Below are 12,379 nucleotides of genomic sequence, written 5' to 3' on the forward strand. Positions count from 1 at the left end.
TCATCCAGAATGAGGGAGCCATTGGCACCAGGTCATAATGGCGCCCCAGGGTTTGCTGAGATACAGAGCTTTAAAAAGAACAGGGAAGGGCGCAGGGAGCTCACCAAAGCCTGATTGGTGGCAGACACGGACAGTACGTTGGACAGAGGCCTTACAGGATTGGTTCAGGACCTTCTGACCAAAGCAGTCATGATAGGACAGGACTCAAGACAATGCTCTCCCCAGTAATGTCCACCAAGGACACGCCCACATCCCGAGGAAGATCGGCCCTGGCCTAGCTGGAGAGGACTGCAGTAGTCTATTGTCTTTTGCCAAAGAAGCTATAAACTAAGTAGATATTTCTGGGCTAATAATCGAAGTCACAGGTTCCCAAACTTTGGGGGCCTACTGCCCCCTTTTCGGAACAAAAATTACTCATTGCCCCCTTGGCAATTAAAAACATTTGTACTATAGCCTACGATCCTGGCTAAAGCGTAGGTATCATGTTTTGCAGGGCCCTCCCTCCCCTGGGTCACTGCAGTGCCGGGGGGCGGGTGTGTGTGTGTAATATTACCCACTTTTAGAAATCCGGATCTAAGTCGCTGTTTCTGGGCGAATGGTGCCACAATGTGATTTCTAACCAAGCACTGGAGGGAATGTAGCTCTGGTTCTGCCTCCAGACAGAGCCCGAATCAGATTCCAACTCTTAGAGGCTCTGTTGCATGGACCGTGGGTGAAACACTCCAGTTGTTCTTGTTAAAGACGCTTAAAATAAGCAAAGTGAGAATCGATTCTTTCAGCTTTTTATTACGATGTGGGTGAACTCTCACAGAGCAAACTGGTGCCCATTCACAGCTCACACACATTTGGGTTCCTGACCTTGACTGCAGTCCCCACCACATAACAGCAATGGGTTTCCCGTTTCCACCAGCCCTTCCCCCCTAACCCCTTTCTGCCTTCTGAACTTGATCCCTGCCTCACGCTGCCCTGTCCATCTTGTCTGGGTGGGCCTGGTGTTTCTGTTCATGTTAGAGGCCTGTTCTTTGGTGGAAAGCTGCACCACTGGCGTGAGTTAGTCCCAGGGTGGAAGGGTGTCTACATAGTCTCAGGGGTTCCACCCGTCTTTATCAGACTGAACGTTTTTCTATTTTTGTTTTTGTTTTAGAGTTTTACATGTATAATTGATTACAACTTTTATTGAGATTAAATAGGGAGGGTAACAAAGTCACAATGGAGATTACAGGTTATGCCACTGTATAGCCTAGAGCTATGATGCTATGCTTCACTATTCTTTACCTAAAACATATATATGTAAATTGTTTACATATATATATATGTAAATATATATATATATATATAAATTGTTTTATTAGGGGCTCATACAACTCTTATCACAATACATACACACATCAATTGTGTAAAGCACATTTGTACATTCATTGCCCTCATCATTCCCAAAACATTTGCTCTCCACCTAAGCCCCCAGCATCAGCTCCTCATTTTTTCCCCTCCCTCCCTGCTCCCCCCTCCCTCATGAACCCCTGATAATTTATAAATTATTATTTTGTCATATGTTTCCCTGTCCAAGGTCTCCCTTCATCCACTTGGACTTTTTTCTTATTTTGAACTTTGTTCCCCATTTTTCTCCCACTCTATCCAGGACCTCCTACCGCATTCCCTTTCCGAATTGACCCCAGGGGTAGCCACCTACCTCTTCTCGTGCTGATGCTGGGGAGCTGCGGCTTGCGTGGTCCATTCATCTCTCAGACTGCTGATTCCCAGGCAGCCTTGGGTCCCCCCGGGGCTTTGGATTATTGTCACTCTCCTTGGCTTCGGACTGGGAGAGGCCAAGAATTGCACCTTAGATGGCCGGCTGCTCACAACCATTTGAGGTCCCCGTCACTACTTAGCAAAGTAGGATACAGAACATCGTCTTTGTGGGCGTGGGATGCTCCTTGATCTTGTGGGTGACCCCCAGATTCTGGTCCTAAGACTCCAGGCCCAGTCATTCAGGGAATACTCTTGATTTTTCATTTCTGCCTTGTCATGTGGACCCTGGCTGCTAATTTACAAGTAGAAGCGGATGACAATGGGGAAGAGTATTGGTCATTCAGATGATAGAGTGTGAACCTCAAAACCCAGCCTTGGCTTTGCCATCAACAGATACCCTGGAAAGATGTCATTTGCCAAGCTTCCTCACACACACACACACACACACACACACACACACACACAGAGTTGTTATTGAGATTATTCTATCTCTTGTTGGTACCATGCATGTCAGAGTAGAACTGTGTTCCATGAGGCTTTCAGTGGCTGCTTTTATTGGAAAGCTATCGGCAGACCTTTCCTCCACCACACTTCTGAATGGCCTCAACACCTCCAGCCTCTGGCTGGCAGCAGGGCTTGTTAGCCATTTGCATCACCCAGGGACCCCCTCTGGTACCACAGGGCACAGTTAATGTGGGCCAGGCCTCTAGGTCTCCTGACATGGTAGATGTTGACTGGTCTACATTTGGAAGGCTTAGGCTCAGCCAAGCCAGGCGGTAGCCCAGGGGCCTGGTAAATGACAGGGTCTGTGTCCTATCAGCAGAAAAGCTCTGGCGCAGGAGATGTTTATCACCCGCTGTGAGTAGGAGTTTGGCCCATACCCAACACTTCAGAAATAATGTCAACACACCAAGACCACAACCAGCAGCGAGTTTTCTCAGATAAGATTACCACTTTGTCCTTAAAGGGGCTCCAAGCAAGTCAGTCAATGGCCAAGTAGTTCTCTGAGCGGAACCACCCCGGGATCTTTGAGGACTTCGTGCGCGCGCGCCTTCATAGGCAAACGCTCTGCTCTTGTTTTCCAAAGCATAGTCCAAGCTCCATAACATCGAAGAAAGTCCCCACAAGGCCAGTGTTAAGACTTTTTCTTTCTCCAGTCTGAGACTGTTGTTACTACCCCATGGGGTTTTCTTGGTTGGAATCCGTACGGGTAGGAGTCCTGGTGGTAGAGTGGGTATAAGGTCAGCAGTTTGAAACCACCTGCCTCTCGGCAGGAGAAAGACGAGGCTTTCTACTCACGTAAAGAGTTAGTCTTGGAAACCCACAAGGTCAGTGCTACCCTGTCCTATAGGGTCAGTCGGAATGGGCCCGATGGCAGTGAGTTTGGTTTGGGGGAATCCTTACAGAAGCAGATCTCCGGGCATTTTTCCCTCAGAATCACGAGATCGGTTCAAACTGCCGACCTTACAGTCAGCCGGTGAGTGCTTAGCCCTGTGCCACCAGGGCTTCCTGAAAAACCCACTGCCCTTGAGTTGATTGTGACCAATAGGGACCCAATACAGGATTTCCAAGGCTGTCAACCTTTATAGGAACGCAGACCTCATCTTCGTTCCAGGGGAGGCTGGTAGGTAGGTTTGAACTGGTGACCTTACCGTCAACAGCCTAGTATATACCCTACTGCACCACCGGGGCTGTGAAAACGCCACTGTGATCGTTCAGTACCTATGCATCTATTTGGCGTCGATCATAGCTCGCCAATCAGCTTTGGCACACTGCCGGGAGGGGCGGAGGGGAGGCGGGAAGAAAGCTGATCAGATATTCGTACAAAAGCCACGTGTGTGATGGGGAGAGGAAGCATGCAGAGACAGCTCCCCTTTGCTTTGCCATCCAGACACTAGGACATGCCACTCCTCACTGTGAAATGTCCCCCTGCGGCAGAGCCCTGGCGTGGTGGCCTTGGGGTTCTAATCCCATTCTCCCGCGGCCGTGCTGGATACAGTTGCCAGATTAAAAGTTTAAAGCTCTTTTTTCACCCTGTCGTGCCCCAGTAGCATCGCCGAGTCTCCGGCTTATGATTCGGTGTCTTCACTCACCTTTCCACCCTGCTGCTCCAAGTTCACCTTGCTTTCATCGGACAGACCCTCTGAAGGGCCGCCCTAACGTAATTTTCCATTTGCTCCTCTCTGCCTTTCTTCCTGACATTTCTGCCTTTGGAAATATCTTCCTCCTCCAATATGTCTCTTCCCTGTAGCCCGTAGCTTCCCAAACGTACTTGTCCTACCACTGCCTTTTCTGGGAAAAAAAATTACTCAACACCCCCCTAATAATGAAAACCTTTTGGACTCGAGCCCACAATTCAGGGCCAGGTGTTGGTGTCTGGTTTTGCAGCCCCCCGGATTAGTCCAGCACCCCTGGGGGTGGTATCGCCCACTTTGGGCAACACGGCTCTACCCTTTGCAGACTAATCCCACCTACCTGGTTCTGACCCTCTCCTGAATGCTGATGCCAGCCCAACCCATGCACTTACTTTTATTTTACTGGCTCCTTCTAGCTCTTTGGCTCCTTTTCTGTGTGTGTGTGTGTGTGTGTGTGTCTGTCTACATAGAAGTCTTTGAAAAGAAAACCTGTGGTTTTTATATCTTTAGAGGACACTCGATGGTATTTGTGTTGCTTGGTAAGTCTCTCTTACAGCCCTGATTTCTGTGCCACTGACGCAGTCTGTGCTGCTCGGCTACTTTTGGACAGTCTTGGGAGCTTACCTTTCTCAGCACTGGTCGAACCACGAACAATGTCCCTGAGCACCAAACAAGAGTTAGGAAGCGATCTGAAGCCTATTTCAGGGCTTTCTTTTGAATAACTCGAGTTAGTCTGTGAAACTCAAATAGGTGGATGGCAGCACGGATCTCCTTCGGGCTCAATGGCTAGTAGGTCGAGGATTTGGGCACCCTGGTGATGCAGTGGTGAAGCACACGGGTACCAACCCAAAGCCTGCAAGTTTGACCCAACACGGCTGCTCTGTGGGCCGAAGGCCTGTGATCTGCGCCTGTAAAGATTTCAGCCAGGTCAGACAGGTGGGGCCTCTGAGACCAAGCCCTTGTCACCTTTTAGCTCTGGAAGGGAACTCACCCCTGCGCTAGAATAATCAGCCCTTCAAGATCAAAAGGGCAGGGTTTACCCCAGGACAGAGGTCAGAGGGTTAGGAAAGGAGAAATGGAACCCAGAAACACAGGGATGTAGTGGGGCATGCGATGGTCCAGGGAAGGATCGCAGTGGATGTGTTGAAACAACATGCGTATGAATTGCTGATTGTGAAACTGATGCCTAGTTCTCACCATAAAGGTTACAATAATAATGAGATAAAAGTACCCTCCCACATCCAAATATGTGTATATGTATAGTTTATATAATTACCAAGCAAACCCCCTGGGGCAGTCTTCTCATGCCACATGGGCTTCCTCTGAGTCAGAATTGGCTTGAAGGCAGGCAACATGGATGGAAGGGCACACCAGGTTTGGGCTTCCTGCATGCGCACATATGCCTCATGCCTCTCCTAGTCCTTCTGCCCCACCCCATGGTGACTCTCCCTGGACTTAACCCTCTGCCCTAGCCCTACATTCAGAGTGAACCGGAGAACCAGGCTGGGCACAAACCTGGGGCATGCCAGTATGCCTGGAAAGTGTAGACCTGAAGTCTGGCTACCTGGGGTTCAAATCTTGCTTCTTCCCCTCTTAGCCAAAATGTCTTTAGAAGTTGACTTGTTGTCTAAGTCTGCCATTCTCCTGTCCGGTGAGACTAATCCTAGAACCTGCTTCTGAGTGGCATAAAGAAGAGTGTAGACGCAGAGACAAACAAGCACATGCAGGGGAGAGACAGCTGCCCTGTGGAGAAGACCAAGGCCCCTGGGCATGATGGGATTCAAGAAGCTGAGACAAAGATAGAGAGAGCCCTCCCTAGAGCCAGTGTGCAGAACGCAGGCCTTTAGTCTTCCAAGCATCTCTGGCAGCACAATGGTGAAAGCACTAGGCCACTAACCAAAAGGTTGGTGGTTCAAAGCCACCAGGGGCTTCCTGGCTTCATCAAGATCATGGTGATGCGCCTTCATAAAGATTTCAACCTTTGAAACGCTGGGCAGCATTTTGCTGTGTCCCAGAGGGTCACCGTGAATCAGAGTCCGTTCCCTGGCACACGCTGATGGCAGCCCTCTGAACAGTGAGACGAGATGCCTGCTCTTGAAAGCCACCTATTCCTGTTACAGCATCAGTAGTCACCTGTGGCCTTTATGGGTATGTCGCCTTCTGGAATCTTCCGTGACCACCTTGTTTAATTCGCACCCCCCAACGCAAACCCAGCATCCCCTGTCCTCTGTCCTCTTCTGTTTTTTCACGACAGTACTTGAGCATCTGTTGTGCTGGGTCGTTCCTTGGTCTGTTGTTGGTATAGTCTGGCTATAGCTCCATCATACTATAAACTATAAACTCATGAAGGTTGGGGGTCTTTGCCTTCTGTTTATTTGTGTATCCACGGCGCCTGCAACAATGCCTTTAAAAAAGGGAAACCAACCTCACGGCCATGAGTTGATTCCGACTCACATGGACCCTCTAGCACCGGGTCGGACTGCCCCGGTAGGTTTCCAAGACTCTAAGCAGACAGTTCCTAAGCAAACACAGAGTGAGTAAGGGCCATTCCTGCTATTGTAGAGAGGGCTTCCAGCCTCAGGTGTGCGGTGGCCTTCACATTCTACCTTGCGTCCTTGCTTCCGGGCATGGACCTGTCCTACTCTCCGGTCGACAGACTGCCTCCATGATCCCTGACCTGGCTCTCTGTTCTCTTTCCTCAGATGCGTACTCTCATTCCTCCAGTGAAAACGGGGGCAAATCTGAGTCGGTGGCCAACCTGCAGGCCCAGTCCTCCCTGAACTCCGTCCACAGTTCCCCGGGGCCCAGGAGGTCCACCAACACGCTCAAGAAGTGGCTGACCAGTCCGGTGCGCCGGCTCAACAGCGGGAAGGCAGATGGGAATATCAAAAAGCAGAAGAAAGTACGAGACGGTCGGAAGAGCTTTGACCTGGGATCTCCCAAGCCTGGGGATGAGACGACCCCGCAGGGAGACAGTGCGGATGAGGTACTTACACCAGGGCACTGGCCCTTGGACAGGCATCCTTCCTGCAGCCTTGGGAAATGCCTTCTTTGTGGGTTTTGAAAACTAGCCAGTCTCTAGTTTCAAGAACGTGCTTCTTGAGCCCAAGGAGTTCGAGTTTTTCGTAGTCTCAAACTCCCGGTCCTTTGGACCAGTTCAGAGACTGAGAAGCACTGAGGATAGCAGCCGTGTTTTGCCTTATCGGGATGGTCCACAGACTGAGGGCATTACTTATCAGGTGTCACGGCCTCCACCCGGGGCTACGGCATCCCCTGCTAGACATCTTAGAACGAGGATAAAAGACCAGACACCATTTCAGGTAACTGAAGTACCGTCATGTATAAAAGTGAGAAGACAATTCCAGGCTGCACCACAGGTTAAAATTATGATTCACAGATGAGGTGATGGTAGACAAGGTTTTTGCTCAAGAGAAACGTTCCTGGTGGAGACACTTGGTGATGAGGTGGGGCTTCTTGTGAACGAGTGGGCACCCGGCTGGAAGAGTGTGCGAGCTGTGCAAGCACATAGAAGTCCCTTCCCAAGTTGAGGTTCTGTGATCGCAATATAGTGGGGGTTTTTGGCCGAAGGGAATGCGGTAGCTGTTTTATCTGGCAAACAAATCTACAATAATCGCTGATGTGGCGAAGAAATGCTTTCTGATGTGTAACCACACTCCCTGTAGTTGTAGTGTTATGCTATCTGCCATTTTCCCTCTGGAGGTGGCACCCTTAAAAAAACCTGCGTGTGTGTGTGTGTGTGTGTGTGTGTGTGTGTGTGTGTTAGTCTTCATTGCCCTTTGAGATAAGAAGGTGTATGCACTGTATGAACAAAGAAACCGAAACGAAATGTTTAGGGTCTGTTTAGACAGGAGGAAATCATATTCATTTCTCCTCCTCTCTCAACGCACCCTACCCTTTGTCCCTTCCGTTTCTCTGTCCTAACTTCAGCTCCAGACCCCTTGATGGCTTCAGCTATGCAAAACAGTAACTAATAGCGCTCTTTTGTTCTAGAAGAGCAAGAAAGGTTGGGGAGAAGATGAACCAGATGAAGAATCACACACACCCCTCCCTCCGCCTATGAAGATCTTCGACAATGACCCTGCCCAGGATGAGATGGTGGGATTTCTGTGCTTCCTCGCTTGAGACGGCCGTGTGCAGGCCTGTGACTTTAGTTGTGTGTGTGCTCTGGGAGGTGTCTCCTCTCTCCCTTGTTAGCTCTTGCCCCATGTGAGTCCACATGATAGAGAGTTTATCTGCATTTGGTAATGAACATGGTGCCCCCTCTCCTACATCCTGAGGGGGGTGGGGGGTGTCAGACTTCATTCTGGGCAGGATCGGGGGGGTGTGGAATTCTCAGAGTGGGGATTTGGGATCGTGCCCCATTGGTGAAGCACAGGTTCTGCCTGGCGAGGAGCAGAGCCCAAAAGGAACCCCTGTTGTCCGTCACTGTCGACTTGGTTCCACCTCATAGCCGCCCGCTGTGCCGCAGCACCAGCCCTGCCTGGGTCTGCGCCGCCCTCGCACTGGCAGCCCTGCTCAGAGCCCTTCCTTGCAGCCACGAGGTCCGTCTGTTTCTTGGAGGTTCTCTTTCTCTCTCCACTGACCTTCGACTTTACCGAGTTAATCTCCCTCCGCCTCTGAGCTTCCCTCCTGAAGATGTGCCCAGAGTAGGTGCGATGGCGCCTCACCTTCCTTGTCTCTGAGAAGCCTTCTGGCTGGACTTCTGGCAGGCAGTTTGTTTATTCTTTTGGTAGTCCGTGGAATATTCACGATTCTTCGCCCCCGTAGTACAAAGGCCTCCGTGTGCCTCTGGTTCCCCTGATCCATTGGACAGCTTCCACATACACATGAGGTGATGGAAGATACCATCACGTGGATCAGGCACACCTGAGACCTCAAAATACCTTTTTTAACACTTTCTAGAGGTTTTAAAGGGGGGTTGCGACAGATTTTCCCAATGCGACACTTCGTTTGATTTCTTAATTACTGCTTCCGCTGTTGTTGATTGTAGCTCCAAATAACAACGATTTCCCTGACAATGTCAATCTTTTCCTGTTTACCTGACACCTGGAAAAGAAATGTGAGGTTGTCCCAGGTCGTCACCATGTTGTTGGACTTGCCTGGACCACCTATGTTATCCTTTTCTCTAACCTCACCTCTAAAATCTGCATAACGGACACTTCCATCCAAGCCCAGTCCTCTTATCATTCTACGCTCCGAGCCTTAGACAGAAGGCGGACGGAGACACTGCTGAGGAAAGGTTGTAGTCACAGGTGGACACACCGAATACCACCACCTCTTTCTTAACTAGTCCCCGACGGGCTGGCATGTCAGAGGCTCCCTGAGATCTGAAACGTTGGCGTGGAACATGCCTCTCAGTGCCCGGTGGTCATCTCCCGTGTTTTGGAGCTAGGAGCTCAGGTCGAGTGCGCTTCCAGATACTGACGCAAAACTTGAAGCTAGAATCATCTGTGTCGCCATCACCCACTGGCCTTACGAGCCTTGCTTTCACACCGTTGTTTTTCTTGCCTTCGTTTAGTGTTGCCGGTCCTCTTGGACGCTAGTGCTTGAGGTGGTGATTCCAGGGGCCTTTTACTCTGCATCCCATGTGCCCTTTGGCAAGGCTTTTTGCCGTGGCGGTGCCGGCCGTGGTTTGCTCAGTCATCCCGGGAGTGGTCTTGTCTTCTGTAGTCTCTACCTGGCTGGAGGCAGCCTCCTCCAAAGAAGTTTCCCCAAGATTTGTTGGCAGGAAGGACACCTTCCGAAGTGCTTGGTAGCCTAGAATTCCTAACGTATTTTGTGCAGGGACGTAGGAAGTGTCTGGTGGCATCCCGACTGGTAGTTAGCCTCTCTTCCTTCACATTGAGATCATCAGTCCCCAGACACTAGTTGAGATCTCTCTCTGTGCTTGGCTAGAGGGACAGAGTCTAGGGACAGGCCAGTGACGGAGATGTGGCCCCTGCTCTCCCTCTCACGTAATGCTCATGGCAGAGGGCCCTCCTGGGCTGATGGAGGGGATCTCGCTCTCCAACTCTGGGCTGTTGGGAAGGAAAGTAAAAGGAGGTTTGGCATCATGCCCACCCTGGGTTCCCAGAGGCAGGAGTGCCTGTGCTTCACCTTGAGGTGGGAAGGAGACCCGGAATGCGTTCGTTCCCAGAAGCCTAGCCTTGTAAAATGTTCCATAAACAGTGATAGCGTGTGCAGGGCTCTGGGCACTCCTGTCACAGTATCTGCCATCCCACACAGCCCTCCACCCAGAGGTGCCCGCTGGCTGAGATAAGGCAAGGTCACGAACTTGGGGGAAAGGGCTGTGGTGTTGTTTCTGGATAATTTTTAACTGAGAATACAGACTGACCCCAAACATTTTAGACGTCTTCTAAACGAGGCATGGGGCAGATGGCGACAGCCCCCTACAGACCCTCATGCCCTCTGTGCTTGTGCCCCACATGTATCTTTTTGGAGTATTTGAGAGTGGGGTGACCCTTGGAATGTCAAGCAGAGAGAGCTGAATTTTTTTAAGCAATAGCTTATGAGGAGTTTCTAAAACTGCCCCCACTGCCCCGCTGACTGTGGGATGATTACACCAATTCTCCGTGTGTTCTTCTAAGCTCTGTTCCTATGCACGTGGGCTTTACCTTTATAATTATAATATGCATGCGTGATGTTGATGTCGCGCCCCAAAACGTAGCTTTAGTAACTACCGTTGAAGGCAATTTTGTTGATCTGATGACCATGACCCGCTTGACCGGGCCTCGCTGGAGAACTTCTTCATGTGGGGTTTGTTTTCTTTTCATTCCAGTTTGCTGCTACTCTAGGTAACCCTGCTGCTAACCACTCGGTTGATATAGCATTTTTTTCTTTTGACTTCTGCCTTGGAAATCATTTCCCAGGAGGTCAAAGACATAATAACCTGGATTTCCAAACATACTTCAGCCCTTTCCCGGTACCCCGCCCACCAGCCCCGGTCACTGATATTTTCCTTCACCTCAGAAGGAAAGACCTAAGTGACTCTGAGATCAGACAGCAAGAAGCTTCTTTGTTGAAGCTCCTCCCTCTCACCTAAGAGATAAACTTCAAGTCCCAGCAAGGTGAAGGACATTCAACTCTGCTCCTACAGAGACGGAGGGGCATGTGTCCTGGCCGCTGGGCCACCATGGTCCTGCTCCGGGGTGACAGTGCGTGCAGGCGTGCACACACACGGGGTTGGCCATTCATCGCCGGGTCTTTCCTCACATAGCAGGAGGGCAACTACAGAGATGGGGACAGATGGCACAGCCCCCAGTGGGCAGGAGTCTCCACACCCCTGGCACTGTGCACTGGGAGGCAGAGCAGAGTCAGGCCCATCCCAGAAGCCTCCCTTCGCTGTGAACAGGAAGGTTCGCCCCTGGTCACTCCCGGGAGAGCTAGCCCTGATCATGCCCTCTATGACTTCCTGGTGTGCCCAGTGTACTTCCTGGTGTGCCCAGTGTATGGGGGTGGGGGGGGGCTGGTTTTCAGTGGCTGATTTGACTTTACAGAAGCAGGTTTATTTTATGAAGGGGTGTGCCAGGGGTGGGTGTTTGTGCCTATGTTTGGGAGTGTGAATGGGGAGGGCGGCGGGGCACAGCTGGTTGGTCTCTTGGGCTCTGAGTGCCCTCCAGCTGGCATGCTTGCCAGGCACAGCCTGGCGCCCTTCTCCTCTCGGACATGCATGAGACTCGGTTTGTGGCATGTTTTTCATTCCCTGGAAGAGCACTGGAGGCCACAGTTCTGTAGCCCTCACTGGCTGGGCTGTGGGCAACTCAGCACCCCCTCCCCCAGGCTCCCTTAGAGGCCTGACTCAGGAGAACCTGTTGACCCCACCTCACCCCACCCCCAGGCTTTGTTGCTGGCCAGGCTGTCCACAAGCAGGCCCGTCCCACACCTGTCCCATACCTGTCCCACACCTGTCGACTCTTCCCTCTGAACATACAGCTTTGTTCCCCACCCCCACCTCGAGCTTTGAACTTGCTGTTTGCTTCCTAATCGCCGTGCCTCCTTCCTCGCTAACCCTCCTTCCCTCTGCTGCCTGATGTCTTGCAGTCTTCCTCTTTGCTAGCAGCGCGCCAGGCCTCCGCCGAAGTCCCCGCCGCCGCCGACCTTGTCAGTGCAATAGAGCAGTTGGTCAAAAGCAAGCTGGTAAGTGGGGCCCTGGAGGTAGCTCTGTGGGTGTCTCACCTCCTGACGGCTCCCGGGACCCCACGGCTGCCTCGTCCTCCTATGAGCCTGTCCTCTGTTCTTCCCCTGGGACTGCTGGCAGCGAAGAAGGGTTTCTAACAGGCTGAGCCCAGTCCTCCGTGGCGGTGTTTGGGCATGGGCTAGGGAAAGCCAGCAGCCCTCTTTGAGGCTGTGCCATGGACGACGGGTGAAGAGGGTTCCAGACAAACCAGCACTAACTGTGAGCCCGTCCCCGGCCGACAGAGAAGTGGCTTAGTGACTCTGTGTGTGTGTGTGTGTGTGTGTGTGTGTGTGTGTGT

At 51.4% G+C, this 12,379-nt stretch overlaps 1 protein-coding gene across 9 annotated transcripts in view; it reads left to right on the forward strand.

Annotated features, from left to right (window-relative positions):
• The window catches only part of KALRN (kalirin RhoGEF kinase), a 653,766-nt gene that overhangs the window by 605,371 nt on the left and 36,016 nt on the right, over positions 1–12,379 (forward strand). For 4 of the 9 annotated variants that reach the window (XM_045287533.1, XM_045287536.1, XM_045287535.1 and 1 more), the window contains 3 exons: positions 6,587–6,870; positions 7,896–8,000; positions 11,946–12,041. In XM_045287533.1, the coding sequence (XP_045143468.1) occupies positions 6,587–6,870; positions 7,896–8,000; positions 11,946–12,041 (485 nt within the window). The remainder of the gene's footprint in view (positions 1–6,586; positions 6,871–7,895; positions 8,001–11,945; positions 12,042–12,379) is intronic. The other 5 variants (XM_030884806.2, XM_045287534.1, XM_045287539.1 and 2 more) reach the window with 3 other exon arrangements.

Source organism: Echinops telfairi, unplaced genomic scaffold (assembly GCF_000313985.2).
Source record: "Echinops telfairi isolate 266 unplaced genomic scaffold, ASM31398v2 ScPeMD7_17;HRSCAF=63, whole genome shotgun sequence".
Taxonomy (NCBI): domain Eukaryota; kingdom Metazoa; phylum Chordata; class Mammalia; order Afrosoricida; family Tenrecidae; genus Echinops; species Echinops telfairi.